The sequence below is a fragment of the Falco biarmicus genome, chromosome 4 (genome assembly GCF_023638135.1).
Source record: "Falco biarmicus isolate bFalBia1 chromosome 4, bFalBia1.pri, whole genome shotgun sequence".
In the NCBI taxonomy this organism is placed as follows: domain Eukaryota; kingdom Metazoa; phylum Chordata; class Aves; order Falconiformes; family Falconidae; genus Falco; species Falco biarmicus.
In genome coordinates this window covers 51178757-51198464 of record NC_079291.1, presented here as the reverse complement: position 1 = coordinate 51198464, position 19708 = coordinate 51178757, and the positions used below count along the sequence as shown (strand labels likewise).

Here is a 19708-nt window from a genome sequence, read left to right as displayed (position 1 = left end):
CTGCTAGATTGGATGCAAGCAGGAGGTCAGGAGGTTCATTGGGCTAAATCCCTAGACATGCTTCAAGGTGATTTTTGTTTATTTTGACTTGCAGGGCAAATTTCCACTTCCATTTCAACTACTGTTGCAACAGACAGCTGTACAGCATTTGATTTGGCCAAGCCCATGTCTAACAACTACTAGCCTTGCTGTTTTGACAGTGAGTCTGGTTTGCCACTGCTGTAACGTCGCCACCGCATGGCAATGCACACTTTGCTGTGGGCTTTGAGAAGATAAGCCATGCTGTGTGTATTCACAAGATAAAGCACAGTTTGTTGAGCTTGGTTGTAAGAAATGTGGGTGACATTTAGCTCTTAAGGAAAGTTGTGTACAAGAGAGTGGTATACTTCTCAGAATGTTGTACGTAGGACAGTCGAGAGGGATTTAAAATACGAAATCTTGTAAAACCTCACTCAGATTGCACTGAGGAACAGTTAGAGTTGAAAATTGAGAAGGTAAATTATTTGCTTTGGCCCCTGCACGAGTGAGCGTGTGATGGAAGTGTGTGAGCTGGCATGTCAGCCACACAAAACTTCCTTTGTTAGGAGAATCCTTGTAAACTCTAGGTCCCGTGGATGTCTACAAAACCTAAGACATATCCTGATGATATAAATTCTTAGATTTTTAGCCATCTTTTGTTTGCCAGCCTTTCTCCAAGAAGCTGTATCCTGCCATAAACTTGCTAGCAGTGACAGAAATGGCATGAAGCAAATAATTTTGAATGGACAGGGGATACCATAGTTAAACAAGCATGATGGCCAGCACATCATGTGCAGGAAATTAATGTTTACTTCAGTTTTCAGTTTTTCTTTCCAGGATATTGAAATGAATGCTATAATGGAAGAGGGGAGTGAAAAACATCTTCAAGTGCTTATATGTAAATGTACATTTCAGTGTTGTGGTTTTAAAGAGTCTCTGGAGTTCAAACTTCTTTAAAATGCTGCATGGATGAATCAGCCTCTTTTGGTATTTAACCTCTCAGCCATAGATTCTTACACATGCTGACTCGCACTGGATGTTTATGCTTGTTCTCTTGTGTGCGCACGCACCCACACATAAGCAAATAATCAGGAGTGATAAATACAGATAAATATGTCTCCCATTAAATTTTGAACTGTTACTTTCATTAAAAAGTTGTGCATGTTGAAGCACTGGGAACATTTCCTGTTGCTTGGAAGTAGCACTCCAAAGCATTTTATGAACGATTAACAGTCTGATACAAGTTATCTTTAAGATTTCGTAATAATACAGAAAAATGCTTATATTTTTGCAGGAATGCAGGGAGTAGACGTTTGTGGTTAGTTTTATCATGGAGGAAGAGTGACTGCAATGAACAGCAAGAAATATGCCACAACCTTTTAATCTTTTTTTTTAATGTGAAAAGGCTCTATATTTCATTTACAGTACACAATTAAAAGGTGAAAATAATGCTAAAGTGGTCCAGGCTTTGGGTGGAGTGGGGGGAGTATTTTTATATTTTTGGATGTGTGGTATATAAGAACTGCTGTTTCAGTAGTGGAGTGCCAACTCTGTAGTTTAACAAAAGTGCCCTTAAATAGTAAACAAGCAATGAAAATGTATATTCTTTGAAGGCAGAACACCTAATAAAACTGTTTTATCTGACAAAAAAAAAAAAAAGAACAGAACATGTATGATTGGCATGTCCCACGTGTGCGAATTCTCCCTGTTTTTATTTCCAGACAAACGAGGAGGAGGCTCAGGCCAGCCTGGTCCCCCAGAGTGACCTCGCAATAGCGGAAGGGCACCTGGGAGGCATGTGCCTGTACTGTGGGTTGGAGTTAGGCCTGGCACAGGGCATAGCAGTGCTGGTGTGCTCCAAGCCCACAAAGTGCCATAAAGATGGGGCAAAGTGGTGGTGGGGAGGTTTGTTCCAAAAGCACACTCCAAAGGAAAGGGGGAGCCCACAAGGTCTTTGCAGGGAGAGGCCTTCTTCTGTCCGCTGGCAGCCATCTTGGGTGCAGCTCTGCAACCACAGGGCTTCAGGAACTCCTAACTACAGTGATCTTTCACTCTCCCGCTCCTTGTCTCAGACGTGGGCTTTTTCTCGCGCCCTTGAGACAGAAGAGGGAATTCCTTAGACCCAGAGGTCCGCCTTTCCTCAGCTGCGCTGCGGGGCCAAGCTGAGGTGGCAGATGGGTTCCCTGGGGCCCTGCCCTGTGCTGGCCCTGGCACCCAGGCGTCGCAGGGGTGTGAGAGAAAACCACCTCCTCCCCCCTCCGCCAGGCGCCCTGAGCGCGGCTCTCACATGGGCAGCCATTTTCCAGGCTGCCAAAAAGACCAGTTATTTTTAAAGTAGTTGGGATAACAGGACCTGCTTCATTTATTACAAAATAAACTGGTCTGTTGTTTCACACTGATATCAGGGTCGAGAAGGATGAGTGTTTGTTTCCTCCTTGATCCTCACATGTGGATGTGATACTGCATAAGAGGCTCCATGTCCAGCCTGTCGACTGTCACATCAGCTAACAATTTTAAAGCAGATAGTGTGTAGAAAGCTATAATAAAAAGAATAATTTCCCTTTTAGTCAGTTCTGTGTTGGGAAAGGAATTTTATGCTGAGGTAGCAGTGCTGTAAAGATTGTCCTTTCTCATGTTAGTGTCTAACCTTTGTGTTTTACAGGTCTATTTTTCTTAACTAAATTCTACAAATAATCATATGTTTGTCTTACAATCAGCAATCAGGAGGTTGGTTTTTTTTGGGTTTGGTTGTTTTTTTTTTTCTAACTTGTAAAGGCTTCATGGTCTGTGAAACGAATGCAGAGGGGCTCACAGGGATGCAGTGTCTTTTTTCCCACTAATCCCAACAGAGACTTTCTCTGAATCATTCTTGGGTGATGCTATCTACTGGCTGCCACTCTTAGCTGTATGTCTGTCATAGTCCCTCTTATCCTTTCCTCAAAAATGCATTCTTGGCCTTTCTTTTCTGTGAGATCCATCCAGTTGTCCTTGCTTCAAAATCCAGTGGTAAGAGATTTCTGAAGCAGAAACGTGGGGTCAATGTGTGACCACACCATGTCTCTGCGAGCACTGCTCTGTTCTGCCCTTCCCTGCTATCTCCAGCAGCCAGAGGTGCCTCATGTGCCTGGATGTGCACATATCACTTCACATAATCTCTTTTATTCTCCCTCCTTTTTTAAAAAAGACGGGCTACATAGTGTTAAGTATAATGCTGTTAAATTGTTTCTTCTCCTTAATAACAGAACATTGCACTTCATTTCATTACACCTGTAGAGTGAGAGAAATACTGGATCTGAAACATGACAGTCCTCCTTGACAAGTACCTGTACATCCCATGGACTTGAAAATTACATTGCTGCAACTGCTACTTGAATCTGGTTTAATTTTTCTGAATTTGAGAGGAGGAACACTTTTAATACTTAAATTTCCATCTTTAACATGGCACAGATGGTGTAATGTTTTTGCATTTTTTATATTATTTTGGGTTACTGAAGTTAATATTCTGCTAGCTACAAATATCTGCGTGCATACCACAGAGTTCATTTTGAGGACAGAGCTCTAAAATAAATTATAGACCTTGGTAGCAGTCATAAATCAGTCATTTTTTTTTTCATTGAGAAAGTGGTGGCACTGGAAGAAAGTTATTTAGTGATCAAAATGCATCGTTAAGCTTTTAAAAAGAGATTCTGTGCCTGTAGTAGAGCTGTAGGCGATTTATGGCTTATCTGTACTCATTGCCTCGAGCTTTTGGAAAATTTGTAAACAAAGCCAGATGCTCATTATGTTCCCGTTCAGGGTTGGTTAGATGGGTAAATGCCATCAGAATCACTTTGGTCCTGTTGGGTTTTAGCATGTTACAGGAAATGGAGTTGCTCCAAAATATTTATTTAAATATTTATTGTCCATGAAAATCTACTTATAGTTTCTTCTCATAGAGTGAATTTGGTTTTAATAGTTGTAAATTATAAAAATAGGAAAGTTACACTCTGAGGACTGTGTTGTATACTAAATGGTGGGTCCATCTTTTCCTCTGTGTTGGAGTTCATGCTTACACCATGTGATGCAGTAAAGCATCACTCGCTGTTTTTAAAGGGTTTTGGGCAATGCAGGAGCCTGTGGAAACATCAGGCTTGGGTAGCTTTTGCTTTTACCAAGTTTTAGGGAACTGAGATGTGAACTATTTGACTTTTCATAACCAGTTTGATAAGTTCAGTCATTTGGTATTGATTTGATAATTTTTACTGGTAGCCTTTTGTCTTCTGTATAGATAATGTGATGTGAAAGGTGTTCTCGTAAACTAGTTTTTGCTTTTTACTGCTCTTTAAGCACAAGAGAACATGCTGCGTACAAATTTAATTGCTGTAGGTTAACAGAATATTCCTTGTAATCATATTTATTGCAACATGACCATCATGCAATCCATTTCATAATTCATTATTAACTTTTTTGGTGTGTTTTTTCTTTTTTTTATCGACTGCAGCTGACCAAGTAAACAGGTCATGGCACGCTTAACGAAGAGGCGACAGGCAGATACAAAGGCTATCCAGCATCTTTGGGCAGCTATAGAAATAATCCGGAACCAGAAGCAAATTGCTAACATTGACCGTATTACAAAGTAAGTGATCCATTCCAAAAAAAGTCTTGATGAGGGGGGAAGGTTGATGTTGTTAAAAGCCGTGGGAAACAGAGACAGTAAACATTGTGAGAGACTGTTAAACAGTTACATGCACTTCTGTGTTACTAATTATCTAATTATAAAAGAAAACCAACTTCGAAACTGGGCACCTAAAGATCCTCTAGTGAGGTTTAATCCATTGAGTCTGAGATCTTACTGACCCTGTATTTGTTTTGTATAAGCAGCTTTAGGAAATATGCAATATTTATAGTACTTGAACTAAGTTAAGCATGCAAGAGTTGTACTCCATAGCTTGGTCAAAATACAAGTAGATTAACGTTTAAGGAGAAGAGGGCAATAAAATCTGTACATAATCTATTTCTTTAGGAAAATGTGATAGGCCAATGGAGAACTCTTTTCTAGAAGGAAAAAATAAACCTGAAATTGGGTTGTTCAAACAAATAAGAAGCCATATTTGCTAAGATTAGCATAGGACACTATTAAAGAAAACATGAGATGTGGAGTTTGCAATGTGTAAAGTTCTATCTTGAAATACCTTCTAAGATAACTTGGAGTAGCCATTGTAATAACAATTGAGGGAGGTTTTGTGCCTCTCTCTGCTTTGTTTGCATTTCTAGGCCAACATGTAGGTCGCATTTGTCAAAGTAATCAATATGAATAATTTAAAAGAGCAAAAGTAACCACTTGGCATCTCTTCAGTTGCCAGAACCAATGTGAACTGATAATGAGGCCAGAGACCACTAAAAGGAGAGTTATAAACAGTGCAGGTAACTAAAAGAAAATCATTATAACTTGGTCCACTGGCAGAGTTTGGAAGCTCTGAGGTGGAAGTGACAGGCAAAACTGGCTTCGTAAGTGGAAGAAGTAACAGTTCAGGTTCTCCAAACACAGTGAACAGTAAACAGGAGAAAGAAAAAAGATGATGTCCCAAATGAATTAGTGTGTACCTGGCTCCTACAACAAATAAAGATACACCATTAAACTGAAAAGTACCTTCCCAGAGATAAGAGTTCCAAGTGGGCTTGAGAGGGAGATTGTATTTTAGGGAATTTAGGTTGCACTTGAGTTTCAGAATGCTTTAAAGCATACATATTTGCATCATGTCTCCAAGGAGACAAGTGCATAAACTAATGCTATACACTTTCCATTTTAACATTTCAAATTACTTGCTCCAGGCCATATATTAGCTGCGTTTTTTTAGCTGTTTATGCTCGTTTTATACGTAATAAAGGGAGACAGGCCCATCTAGCTGGGGATTCATCCCACTCTTGTGAGAGATGCCTATTTTAAGGAAGTTTGAATAACATTTAGCTAGGTAAAGTTAGGTAAGACAAATACTATTGTTACAAACAAGGTTGAGAAAACGAGTAATTAGATGGTAGAAAAAGAAGTACTGCTCTTGGTAACTGAAGGGTAGTTTGATTTTTTTAAAAATAGGCTAGATCCAGATTCTATGACTCATCACTAATCAGAAGAAAAATAAGTGACTAAACAGAGATGCAAGCAGCCCCAGTACTCTGAGAAAGATGTGCAAGGTGTTAGCAGTGAAGAGCAATCTAAAAAGTGCCTGGACATTGTAAATGTTCTACATGCACATCAGTGATGAATGATGAGCAGTGATCTAGTTTCTATTATATGATATTTTTAAGAAGATAACTTTTGACAAGGAAAACATAAAGACATTTGAGTTGCTTTACGGTACTAGTCATTGATGAAGAAACACAGATGACAGTAAATGGGTATGCATGTTACATAACATTCAAAATAAAGCTCTGAAATCATTAGGGCATCAGAATATCTCTTCTTACGAAAACTGAGCAGCTCAGAGATCATTTGGCCAAGTACAAAGATCAATCAGTTTCTGGGCACATGGGCAAATGTATGAATAATAAGAAAGACCAAAACGAAACAGTGGTTCAAAAGTGAAAATTATGAGCCTATGTACATAGTTGGAGCTGTAGGGAGAATTCTCATACTTGGATTAGTAACATTTTTTTAGAACTGTTTATACCTCTTGGGATTGACTGAAAGAATGGCTTTGCATGTTACAAGTGTTCACAAGTAATGATGACAATGAAATGTATGGAAGCATGTCTTACTCCTGAGTAAGGATACAGAAAAACAGAAAGATAATCTTTTTTTATAAATACATGTTTAAGGTAAGTGACAGTCATGTAGTGGATGACAAATGTGTACTTTCAGAAAACCTCACAAGTTGAAAAGATGATTCATGATTTGATTTTTTATTTTGTTTTCTCTTTGATGTAGTTTGAGGATTCATTTGTTGCTAGAGACAAGATGTCCTTTATATTTTGTGACCTGTTAATCCAAACACCTTCATAGCAGAATCTCTGTTGCTGCGTTCTTTGTCAGGTGGTTTGGTACTTTTAGGCAAATCTATTTAGTTGGCTTTTCTTGTAACTGACAGCTCGTCATGGTTGTCTCCCTCTTCCTAACGTATTTTATTTCATTTACTTCTTGCTTTGCTTAGTCTTCTGGTGCCCAGTAGAAGCCATTATACATATCAAGGAGCATTTACTTCCTATGACTAGGGAGGAAATGTTTGTAATATAAAAAGAAGATTCGTTGCTTATAGAATATGCAGTGTTTCAGCTCGGTACGTTAAAAAGACAGATATATATAACACATTAAAATATGTAAAATGTAACCTGTGCATTTTATGTGTAATTGTTAAAAAATATCTGGGGTAAAGAAAGACTTCCAGAAGATGCTGGCAATGGAAAGTATGCAAGAAAAATCTATAGAACTAGCCACGCATTTTCTGTAGAGAACATAAGAGTAGGAGGATAGTGTAGAAGGAGCCAAGAGCACTAGAAGGTACTTCTAATATTATCAGGAAAAACCTATAAGGAAATAGGCTCTTTAATTAAAAGTATGCTTTGCTTTTTAAATTGATGAAGAGGAAAATCAAGAATAGAAAAATGAGTGATTAGAAGTGATTGAAAACTGTCTTACATTGAGGAGAGAGTTGAATACGCAAGTTGGAGCCTTTAAGAACATAGTAAGCTTACTGAACTTCTGGCAAATATTTTAGAAAAGTCATTGCATGCAGAGAAGTATTAAGAAACACAAGAAAGTTATCTATTTTTGAAGGAATTAAAAATGTGTGTGTGGAAAAACAGCAAGTATATGACACTGTTAATTGGAGTATTATATAAATACTTAGATAAAAGCATTGGTAGGGAAGAGACCACACTGCACAGACTTAATGTCTCAAAAAATAGTAATCAACAAATCGTTATATGAAAGGGATTCTGCAATTTTAGTGATATATGTTGGGGGTACATTACAGTTGGAAAGGTATTTTCCATTGGTTGGAGATAAGCATGTTTCAGTAGCTTGAAAACTAAACAAAGGACTGAAAACCAATGCTAACAGGAAGTAACAGTGTAGTGAATTTTAAGGAATCAGTACTAAAAGTGCAAACTGCCTTTTCAAGAGAACTTTAAAATATATATGTAACTTCCTATATTTGTACATAGGCTTAAGCATATTCAGTGCATTTTTATTTTATGGTAAAGCTCATTTGAAGGCAGTGGTAACATTTCTGTAAAAGTATGCAAAATAAATATTCTCACCTGGCTTATATTGTCATAGTGTATCTCAAGTCAATGAATTATAATAATCTAAAATCCAGCTACTAGAAGTATCTAACATTTTTAAACTACCAAGTTACTTCATAACAAAATGATATTTCTAAGAGTTATTTATAAAGAAATATGACTTATTTTTCTGTCCAGATGATATTGGGATAATTTGACCTTAATATGTCAATTATTTAGATGAGTATTATTGGCATTAGTTATGCTATAAACACTAGCAGAGAAATGGCTTCCCGTATCTTGTGAATTCTCTGTCAAGAGTGCAGCTTGACAAATTGTTCATCCCTAAAAGTGTGTTAAAAATTATAATTATGCTTTGACTTTCTGTTTTTTCCTCATTATTTTCCATCTGTTTTAGATTTCGGGTAACCTCAAAAATTGATTCTATGGAATGAAATGCCTGAAAAAACACTGGAAAAAAGGCATGCATATTTAAATGAGTAGGATAAATTATTGACACTCACTTACGTAGCAGATTGATAAGGATTTCTGTACAGCCTGTTTTTAAAGTTCTTTCTTTGGCTACTCCAGTCTTTCAGTTTCTTTTATAGTGTTTTCTTTATAATTCCCTACAGGTAATTGGATTCCTAAGATTTAATTAACTATTAATTAAATATTTACCCTTTTTATCACAAAGTATTGGGTTTTCTCAGTAGCAATTTATGAACATTTCATGATCTTTATGAATAGCTCAGAGTTCATTATCTATTAAGTTAATGTTATTAAAATACCCAATTGGCAAATACGGTTCTAGAACAATTATTGGCCACTTTCAGGATTTTGTCATTGTAAACAGGTATTCTGATTTCTAAACTATTTCATGAAGACTAATGTGAAGAACCAAAATATAGTTATTTTCTTCCGTACTTCCTTCCTCATATTTTTTTCTCTCTCCCTTTGATGTTTTTCATGATTTATTTAGTTGATTAGCTTCTCTCCCTGTTCCTTATAAAGGCAGTGTCTATACTGTCTTTGTGTACTGTGACAGGAAGAGCCCTGGCACTGTCTGGAGCAGATCTGCTGTGACCACATCACATTGCCTTTGGCTCATGGAATTGTTTCTTTGGCCTTGACATATTTTTTGTTTGTTTTGTATGTGTGTGTGGTTCTTCAGTTCTAAGTGCCAAAAATAATACAGCCCACAGCAATGCTGTTCTTGAACATGAAGCTAAAGGCATGATCGTTTGCCATAGGGCATGATGTGAAGGCATCTGAGGACACACAGCATGCTGGAGCAGTGTTGGAGTGCCTTTGGCAGAAGAGGCCAGTCTTGGCATGGTTTACATCTATGTTCTCTATCAGGAGCAAACTAACCTCTTGGCCATGCTTTGCCTTTTTCACAGGAGGAGCAATTTGGCTTTCTCTAGAATGGAGCCTGAGAATGAGTTAGTTTGGGAATGAAACCAAAAGTGACTCTAGTCCACAGGATAAAGGTATCCCAACTTTGGGGGGAATGAAGCTGATGGAAAGACCGTTAGCTAGGATAAAACTGTCGTGCTGTAATTGGAGAATTTGTGTTAGTTTCAAATTGAGCGAAACTGAAACTATCAGTTTCATCACTCAGCTGGTTTACAACATTGGTGATACAAGAAAATGCCTTGTTTTCATGAATAGGTACAAAGACTCATCTTTTTTAATTGGCTTTCAAATGGGATGGTCTAGCACTTGGATCCTAAATGGTCATAACCATTTTTTGTGTATTTGTTCTGTCGACTCATTTTTGTTATATTCTAATATAGTGTAAGTGCAGCTAAGTCAGAACATCTAAAAGAAATGAACAGATCCCAAGCCTATACAGAGCAGACTCTGTCAGTCCCTTGTTAGCTTTGTGTGGACTGACATTAATCAGCATTGATGGGATAGCATGCCAGAAAAGAATTCCTCAGTATGAAAGATTACTGTAAAATGATGAAATTTTCTGGCCCCACATTTGAGATGAAGTCACTAGCAGTTGTAGATTGAGTATGTGACCCTCTCAGTTTGACATTTAGTACTAGGAGGAGGATTTCTTCTTCATATACCACTCTGTGAAATTTCTCCAGCCAGTCTCTGAGAACAGTTAAAGTAAGGGCCTTTCAAATCCATAAATCGTTGTTTTTTTGTTTTGGGGTTTTTTTTGCCTTAGTTCTTCTGCTGTTCTTTTTCTAGGCTGTCTAACAGAAAACAATTTCTAGAAGCAATGATTAAAGCAAAGATGAGAATGAGCAATTTGAACAGGTAGAGAATCATCACAAGAGAGTATAAATAAGAAAATCCTCAATTTGAACAGATAGGAAATAATCACATAAGTCTATAAATAAGAATATGCAATGCAGTAGCAAGAAAAAATAATGAAAGAATAAGATTCTTACGGTATTGCGTATTCAAAGCTCAGAAACTTGTTAGAAAAAATCTGTCACTATTTATAGTACCTTTGATGAAAATTTAAATCTTCCTACTATTTTGCATGTTGCAACTAAATAGCTGTGCATAAACAAAAATAGTAAGCTGTAAGAATGATTAGGAGAGCAGATGACTGTGGATTTATAACTAGATAATCCTGTTGTTTAACTTTACATGAGCAGACATCTTGTAGCACCTGATATATCTTTGACTGAAATGAAAGCTTAGAAATGTTTTTCTGCTCTGTTGGTTTCTTACCCTTTGTCAAGCCATTCCCCTAAAATATCTGTCCTTTTTAACTGGAGAGTAGGTTTATCTGAAAACAATTTTCTGAAGTAAAATATCCTTCTGTTACACAGACAAATGCATTGGTTGCTTGAGTTCACTTTTAACCAGTGGTGCTGACTCCTTTTTCACATCTTTACATCATCCTCATGTATGTTTTAAATGTGACCATGTGAAGCAAATGGTATTATTCAAACCAGCCCTTCAGAATCTGGTACATATTAATCAAACCCTGGTCAGTTGTACTGTGGTGGAACAGGTCAGTATTGAAGGAGGTGCTCAGGAAAGCTCACATTTAGCAATTAGGAAAGGATGAGGAAGAACAGTACTGTGAAATTTTTGTCCATGCCATGCGTAATTATGCAAGGGTAAGCAAAGCAAAAGTGTGGAGTATAAGGTCCTACAATGAGATGCATGATACTACTTCCTCTGCAGGCCACATAGCTGCTTTTAGTGGCAGCCTGTTATTGAGTGTTCACCCTTGAGAAAACTGAATTCAGTTTGTATTGGGTTGGCTTAATTATAGATATATGCGCTACAGTAAACAAAACATAGAAACATCTAACTAGGTATGACAGGGTAGAAAACTCTTAAGTACCTCTTCACTTGTTTTCTGTTACTAGTCAAGGACAAGACATTTCTTTCTGACTCCCCTAAATCAATCTCCTGCTCCAGTTCTTTTACTTTCCTTCTCTCTTTTCCATGATAAGTTTCAGTTGCTTCTTTTAGCCCCAAACCAATGTGGTTTTTTTTCTGTTTTCATAACACTATTTATGTTAAACCAAGAGAATGAACTAAGTCTAGACTTCTAAGGCATGGAAACCCTTAGGCATAGATAGATCATCTGGGGTGTGTGGGGTGTGTGTGTGGGGGGGAAGTCCTCTGTGCATTTTCAGCAACTTATCAATTGATTTGTTTAAAAATCATTGTATTAATAAAACAAAAGCAGTATAAAACTGATCATTTGACTCCCTAATAGAAAAAAATTTAGTAAAAGTGCTATTTTGGTCATACATAAAACCTCTGCATTATGTGTGCATGACTATCAGTTACAAGCATAGTGATACATTGCATAGAAATAGGATGGACACCAAAACATTTAATTTGTTTGATATGTTAATTTTTTATACTGATGGCTTTGCACTGAGGTTAAGTGATGCATTCAGATTGAAATTTTCAGACATTTTCAAAGGTTTAGATATATGCTATAAAGTAATAAAAAGGACACTGAAAACTGCATGTATGCAGGAAAGTACAGGGAATCTCACCAGCTTTTGCATCATAACTGATACACAATTTTGGTTCTAAATTTGTACAGAGACTGACCAGTGAGAAAATACTGAGCGAGCTAATAAGGATTTTTAACATCCAGATTCACAAAAATCTTGAAAAGAAATTAATTAAGCTAAACACTGATAGTTTATAAGGTCCTTCAGAAGAAATGACAGATTGTCATTGCACAAGGAATTTTCGTAATGGTGTACGTTCATTAAATATCACCTGTGTTAACTCTAGGTAGCTACGCTTGTCATAAAGGATTTATCTATTTTTAATATGGTGTTTAATCTTAATTTTGTTTGTGAGTTCATGATTTTCTGTTTTGTATATTATGTAACTTTAATATTGCTGGTATTTATTAATGGTCCATTTTAAGAGCTGCTTTTAGATATTCTTGACTAAGGAGGATGGAAGCAGGGATGACAGGAAAATATGTAAACTTTTCTTGTAAAAAGACTATAAAGAACCTGGCTGCATTTGCTCTGAGAAGTAGAATTAAAATTTCTGAATTAGTAGATTTGGTGAAGGTGTGTCATCTTGAGTATTAATAATTACTTTTTTCCCATCGAGCTGTTTTGTTTAATATAGGTAATGTCTTCAATTTGTGTAATGATTCTGTTTAATCAAATTAATTAAACCAGTTAAAGGAATACATAAAAAGAAGTCCTGATATATTAAGCAGTGTTGTTTGTCATTTGTTAGGGATAACTGTTCCTCCAACTTGGTACTGAGCCACTGTCCCACCATGTGATAAATTTTAGATACTTTGCTACCTTTTTTTTGCTACTTTGCTAGCCAAAACATTGCTACCTGACTTGCTGGGTTTGCTTCTCAGTGATGGCTGTTGTAAGGCTGATTCAGTGCCTGGTGTAGAAAACTCTTCACCATGGGACTGACAGAGAGATTCCTCCAGCCTTGCCACCTGCTTTACACTAACTACATGGAATGGAGTGGATGCTGTAGCTGGCTGTGCAACCGTTAACACCTGTAGGGGTTTAGGATAAATGGCTATTTTATTGAGGACTAGATCTTGAGGTGAGGCTAAACTTTTTGTGGATTTGCTTAGATCAGAAATATTAATGCATGCAAGTCTAGTTCCTACAGTTCATCCTGCAAAATTAAATAAATAGGTGCTCAGGTGTTCTAAAGAATGTTGCTCGTTCAGTTTTCCTTATCTAATAATTTTTCTCTTAATAATGCTCTTACTTGGTATTGCTACTAAGGCAGTTTTCTTTTTTCATCTCAAAGCTCAAATGTTCTTCATTGATTTAGTAGGTGAATGCTCTGGGCTGAGCGTGAGTATGAGTAGTAAATAAAGTGATTCACACAAACAGCACAAACACATGGTTATTAATAACAGCCATACTCCTTGTTTGGTGTTTGCTAATGAGTGCAAACTCATTTGAACTGTCCTTACTGTGTGTTACTATAAAAACTGTAATGTTCAATGTTTAATACTTTTCTTAGAGAATACATGCAAAATATGAACTCCAGTATAAATACTTAGAAGGAAAGTGGTGGAAGTATAACTGACTTGACAATCACTATCCCCCTTTTTGTTTTAATGAACAGTCTCATGTATTCCATATTTGTGTGGAAGCTGTGTAAGTTTACATGGAAAAAAATACATAACAGGTTACCTTTATTTCTGATTACTAAAAGCAAACCAGTTTACTTTTTATGTCACAAGCAGTAATGATTTTTGCTTCAATCATAGCATCTTTATAATGTTTGAAAGTAACACTTCTAGCTTATGTTTAATTTCTTTGCTGTAAATAAATGAGACTTCCTATTAGAAGTAAAAGATAAAAATGAGTGTGACATGGCCATTTAACAGGTTGTTACCTAGCCTGAAGTGCTCATCAAGGCTTTTCTGTAATCAGTAGAGAGAGAATGATCTCCAAAGCACTACTCATACTGTCTATTTTAGGCTGCGGTTTCATATTCCCATTCATTTAAACAGTATCATCACCAAAAGCAGCAGCCCTGCCCTGATGGCTTTTCCAATTGGTAATTAGGTGAACATTTGTGTGACAGTGTGATGATTTTGAAACTCAGCCAAGGTAAAACTAATCTGACCGAAAAAAACCCAAAAAGTTTTTGTTACTTTTAACCCAGGTAAGAATGGAAAAATTGGATGGAAGACTAAAAACCTGAATCATGAAAGCACTGGAATGTGTGTTTTTTAAGCATGTTTTGAACTGAGACTCTCGATGTGAGCTGACTGAATATTTCATTTGCAAGGTATTATTTAGGATGTTACATTCTGAGTCATGTGTTACGTGTTTGTCTCCAGTACATCCACAGAAAAGTGCTGGATGGAACAGTGGCTCTGCATATACATAGGCAATTGTACATATGTGTGCAGTGCCCCTAAATGGTTAGTGCTCCTGTTTGCCAATAGTCCTCAGTGCACATAGGTGTACATTACCAGCAGCATCCCATACAACTTTTTAGGTTGGAAAAATGGGAGTATCTAAAAAAGCCCTTTTTTAGATAAGTTCCTCCTTAAGAAGATGGTAGTAGTTCTGAAAGAGATTTTATGGATAAGGACTGCATTGCTTGGTGCCTTGATTACCTGCTTTTCATGATCTTATTGGTGGGTTACACAATCTTAAGGGCACAGTGAAGTTGTGAGTGAGAATTTACATTACTGAAACAAGAAATTACTTGAGTTAAAACTACCATGGTTTTGACATAAATGACCCAGGTGATTAAAGTTATAAAAAAACTGTGTAGTGCCTGGGGTATCTAAAGGACACACAGACAAGATTACTCTTTAGCTTTGTTTTAGCAGCAGCAGAAGGAACATTAGGAAGACCTGAGTTCCATTGAACTGCTGGATCTCACTGTTTCACTATCAAGTGTGTGCGTCCTTCTTGTTTTATAAAAATACTGCACAAAATCAGATTCAGTATTCATGCAAAAGCTGGATTTCTACACTATGAAGGAGAAACAAATTTTAGAAATATTTCCTACTTAGATAGTGTGTGTGTCTTCAAAATGAATGTTGCAGATGTCAGAGAAAAAAGAAAATTCATCATTTCTCTGTAATTCAGTTTCTCTGTGTCCCACACTTGGAATTTCGGACTGCACAAAATACAGAGTGTATAATCAGTGTTACATAGCATAAACAGCAGCTCTGTCAATGCTTGCATGGTCTGTGCTGATGGTATGTGGATTGCTGTGGAGATCAACTGCAGCCTGTTCATATACATGCATCTCTCTTTGTGAAGTATAAGGACAGAGGGAGAACGTTACGCTTTGGTTGCATATCAAAAAGTATCCTAGAAAACAAGTGTGCTAGTACGTCCCCACTGTAAAAAGTTCTACTTAGTCTCTGTGTGTCTACATTGTTTTCAGCTCTCAGACCAGCTCTCAGTTTCTGGCAAGTAGGGAATATATATTTCAAATATATTGCTTTGAAATACAAATACACATAATGTTTAGCCCATATTTTGTGAAAGTTGATTTGTACCACAGTGCTGTATCTGGTGAGAACAGGCAACCTGCGCTTTGGAATTGAGACCTTGAGATACGACTGTGACTACAAATCTTCACCTGGCTCTCCACAAGGATAATTATTGGATTCCCAAGATTTGAGCCTGTGTATTTTAAGTTCTTACGCTATGTAGCTGTATTTGTTAAAAAAAAAAATAAATATATATATATATAAAAAAAAAAAATTCATAGCCATCTCTTCCATTTATACTTTCAGTATGACCAAGTGACCTATTCCTTGCAAATTAGAAAGTCTTAAAAGTGTGTCGGCCTTCTATAAAACTGCTGTCATACCCTGAATCTAAAGCAAAAGGCATTCCTCACCAGAGGTAGGAACACAATATAAAACTCAGAATAGATTTTTGGCTGCTTTCCTTCCATTTTATGTATTATTCCTTAAGGTCTGTCCCTGAATCTAGGACATTTTTATATACCTGTAGGTAACATTTAAAATTAATGGCAGCCTTTCAGTTGAGTTAAATGGGATGTGCTGTATTTTATCAGATCTCAACTGTGAGATGGGCTCTGCATATAAGGAAATCTTAAGACCTCTGTTTCTCCCTGGACGAGCTGCTGTTGCCAGCAGATTGCTACTTCCCTTCATATCGTGGAGGGCGGAGACATCCAGCATAGACAGAGATAATTGATCAGACCATGACTGCAGTGTTTGTCACTAAAATTAGCATCTACCTACAGTTGTCGCACTATGTGAGGCAGGTATTTCCTATATGTATTTTACTTTAGTCTTTTACAGAGATGCTTGCTGTGTATTTTTTTCAGTATTTTCCTTCTGATGAGTTCAGGTAGCTGAAAATGCCATTCCTTATAAGTCCAGAAAAACTGAGATTTTATTTTTGTTTTTGTAAATACCTGTGTCAGCTTTCCACCTTAAGTAATCTTATTCACTTCCTTCCTCGGCCAGCTTTGTTTTTTGGGCCACAACACAGCTGCGCCCATGTGAACCACTTGCTGCATCTCAGTAGACCACAGTTGACTTTGAGGACTCTCTAGGAGCAGAGTTATTTATTTATGTACATTATTTTGTGGCCATATATACTAAGAGCTTTGGGACAGGGTTTGGCTTTGTGTTGTCTTGGTACAGCACCAAGCAGGAGTTGTCAGCTGTGTGACAGCTGTAGGCGAAAAGTTCATCATCTGATCCCTGCAAGTGCCAGCTACTTTTGTATCTGTTTTGCTCCCATGGTGATCGCAGCTTTAGAGTCTGCTTCCTTCACACCCCTTAGATCAAAACAAACCCTTTTCTTGAGTTTCAAGGTATGTTGTGAAGCACATTTATTAGATGTAGGTTTTAAATAGAAAGATATGCTGAACACTGACTAGTTTGAGAAAATGTTTTTGAAGTTTGAGGTGTAAACAGACTGACTATGTGAACTGACAGACTATAGTGCTTCTATAATGTCTCCTGTATATAGGGCAGGCAAATGGTTTAGATGTGGATTCTGGTACTCCTGTGGTCCAGTTTTGTTTAGCAAAGGGAGGTGGCAAGATCCAGTTGTCACTTGGTGCTGGCATAAGTTACAGGAGCTTCTGCACTTTGTTGCTGTGAAGGAGAGAGACTCTGGAAGGCCATGTACCAGGTTTCCCTGCATATCATTCCTCCCCTGTCATTGCAACATGACTCAGGTGGGGTGTGCAGCAGGTGGCTGTGTGGCTCCTGGATGCCATGAGGCCTGTGAAAACTGCTCAAGTCCTCACCTCCAGCAGTGCTGACCCGTTGGGCTGTCCCCATGGTGTCTGAAAGGTGGTCAGGGTTTTAGGATATGTAACAGGAGTGAGGTATATAAACAGAAGAATATAGAGGTATTTTATCACTGCTAAATTTGAAAAGATCTGACTACTTCTCATCTGAAGTGCCAAATAAGTTTAACATTGTTGTTTTGCATTTTTCTGGTTGGTATTTTGTGTACTAAATACAGATGAGTATGCACACACATACACAATCTACAGATCTATTCATGGTTATCCTCTATTGTTCTCATTTAAATTTTTTCTTTTGTTTTCAGACAGGTGTGCACATATATTAGCTATATGCACATGTGTATTTATTTACCTGATTCTATTGGCAGGATCTTGTTTCTGAAGGTCAGAACATTTACATATACTTTGGTGGTGTGACAATCCTGAGATTTGTTTTAAGGGTAGGAACGAGCAACCTAGACGCTAAAGATTCTTATCCTTTGCTTTCAAAGTGGTGTGGCAATAATTGAAAACATGCTTTAGTAGGCTCTTAGAAGTTGATTACAAAAAGTGTAATTTTGCTAGATTTGCTAGATTCTTCTATGCTAATGTCAAGGAGGTTTGCGCTGCCAGTTTCTAAATGGAGAAAATACTGACCTATAAATGCTCTAATACTGAGAAGCAGTTCAGTTGCTTCTGTATCCTGCAGACAGGCAGCCTCATTTGGTGAGATTTGGAATTTAACGTGCAGATTATCAAGCCAAACCTCCTCTTTTCATCAGACAGACACTTATTTTATGTAGAAGGGATTAGCACAGTTAAATTGTATTTTGAAATGGTTGTTTCAACCCCCTATCTGATACAGACGGGTTTGCTGATTTAGGGGATTTTACTTTGTCTCCATGTCTTATTCTCACCATCTGAGTGTATTTGCTTTACTGCTCGTGGCTGGCTACATAATAGCAGTATAGGGATTGTATTACACTTCCCAGTCTGTCGATAGGAAGGACTGGGCAAAGGTATAACAAACCCATATTGCTTCAGCTCCTTGTCTCCAAGGTAAGGCTAATCAGCTTTTGTTGAAAACAGCAATCAGGGATTGCTTTAGCTCTCTTACTTGTTTTTTAACTTCTTGGTGCCAGATGCTTCAGTCCATGCAGTGCCAGGAAAAGGCTTGCACTCCCTGGATTACTCGCGTCACGTCTGCACAAAGACATTTCAATATTGTTTTTCCCCAGTCCAGTAATGAGTCTGATGAGGTAGTTAAGAATCCAAACATCATGCTTTCTGTCTGTAGGGTGGAGTTTAACTTATTTTGTGCTTCTGACATCTTTTGCATGTTGTGACAGTTTTTCATATTTCATTATTAAAGAACTTTAACTATCTTTTCTGGTTCTAATCCTGTGCCTTAATTGCTTCTTAGTTTAGCTGCCATCCTTCTGGCTGAAAAGAAACAAGATCGGATTTCATCCAGACCCTGCCAGTGTTGTTCTATAGTCTTTGCGAATATCTAGCCACCTACACTTTACAGGTTTTAATATAATTAAAAATTTTGGGGGAGGGGGCACTTTTCTAGAGCAATTCTACTCTTTGAAGTAAAAACATTCTCTCTACATTTGTGTGCTTTCCTATGAAAGCTGATAGCATCTTATTTTAAAAATGGAAAACATAGCCCTTGTGCATCTCCAGACTGCACAGTCTGAACATTAACTAAAGTATTTTTCAAAAAGCCACTGGGGAGTTATTACTCCCAGTTTACAGCTGGAGGAAATGAGGAGATAGTTTAGATGGTAGCAGTACTTTCACTCTGGTTGAGAACACAGATTGGATTTGAGAAATGGGTGATTCTGAGCTGTGTGCTCCTTTTCACTAGTGCACACCCTGCCACAGTTGAAATAGGCAGGTTAAATCTCTTAGCTGATTAGAGTTGGTTTAAGGCTTTTTGGTTTGTATTATATATCTGTTCTGTTCAGAGATGTGAGTGAGAAATAATCACAAAATGTGTAGCTTACAGTCAGGACTTGGATTGTAACTATGGGTGATGCAATGCAAAATACATGGTTTCTTCAGCAGGGTGTACTGAAGATTATGGCACTGGGTTAATACTTGGTTCTTAGACCTACAGCAGTTTAGTGTATAACTGCAGGGAAATCACTTCCTTGCTCAGTGCCTGATTTGTTCCATCAGTAGAATGGGAAGGATGATAGTACCTGTGCTGTGTGTTTTGAGACCTATTAAAGACTGGAAGAAACTGCAGAAGACATGAGTGCTGTGGCTCTTGATAGGG

The 19708-nt window shown here is 37.5% G+C and overlaps 1 protein-coding gene across 8 annotated transcripts in view; it reads left to right on the top strand.

The window, feature by feature from the left end:
* The window catches only part of ZMYND11 (zinc finger MYND-type containing 11), a 106365-nt gene that overhangs the window by 40998 nt on the left and 45659 nt on the right, over nt 1-19708 (top strand). For all 8 annotated transcript variants that reach the window (XM_056334516.1, XM_056334515.1, XM_056334511.1 and 5 more), the window contains exon 2: nt 4499-4633. In XM_056334516.1, the coding sequence (XP_056190491.1) occupies nt 4518-4633 (116 nt within the window). In that variant the 5' untranslated portion in view covers nt 4499-4517. The remainder of the gene's footprint in view (nt 1-4498; nt 4634-19708) is intronic.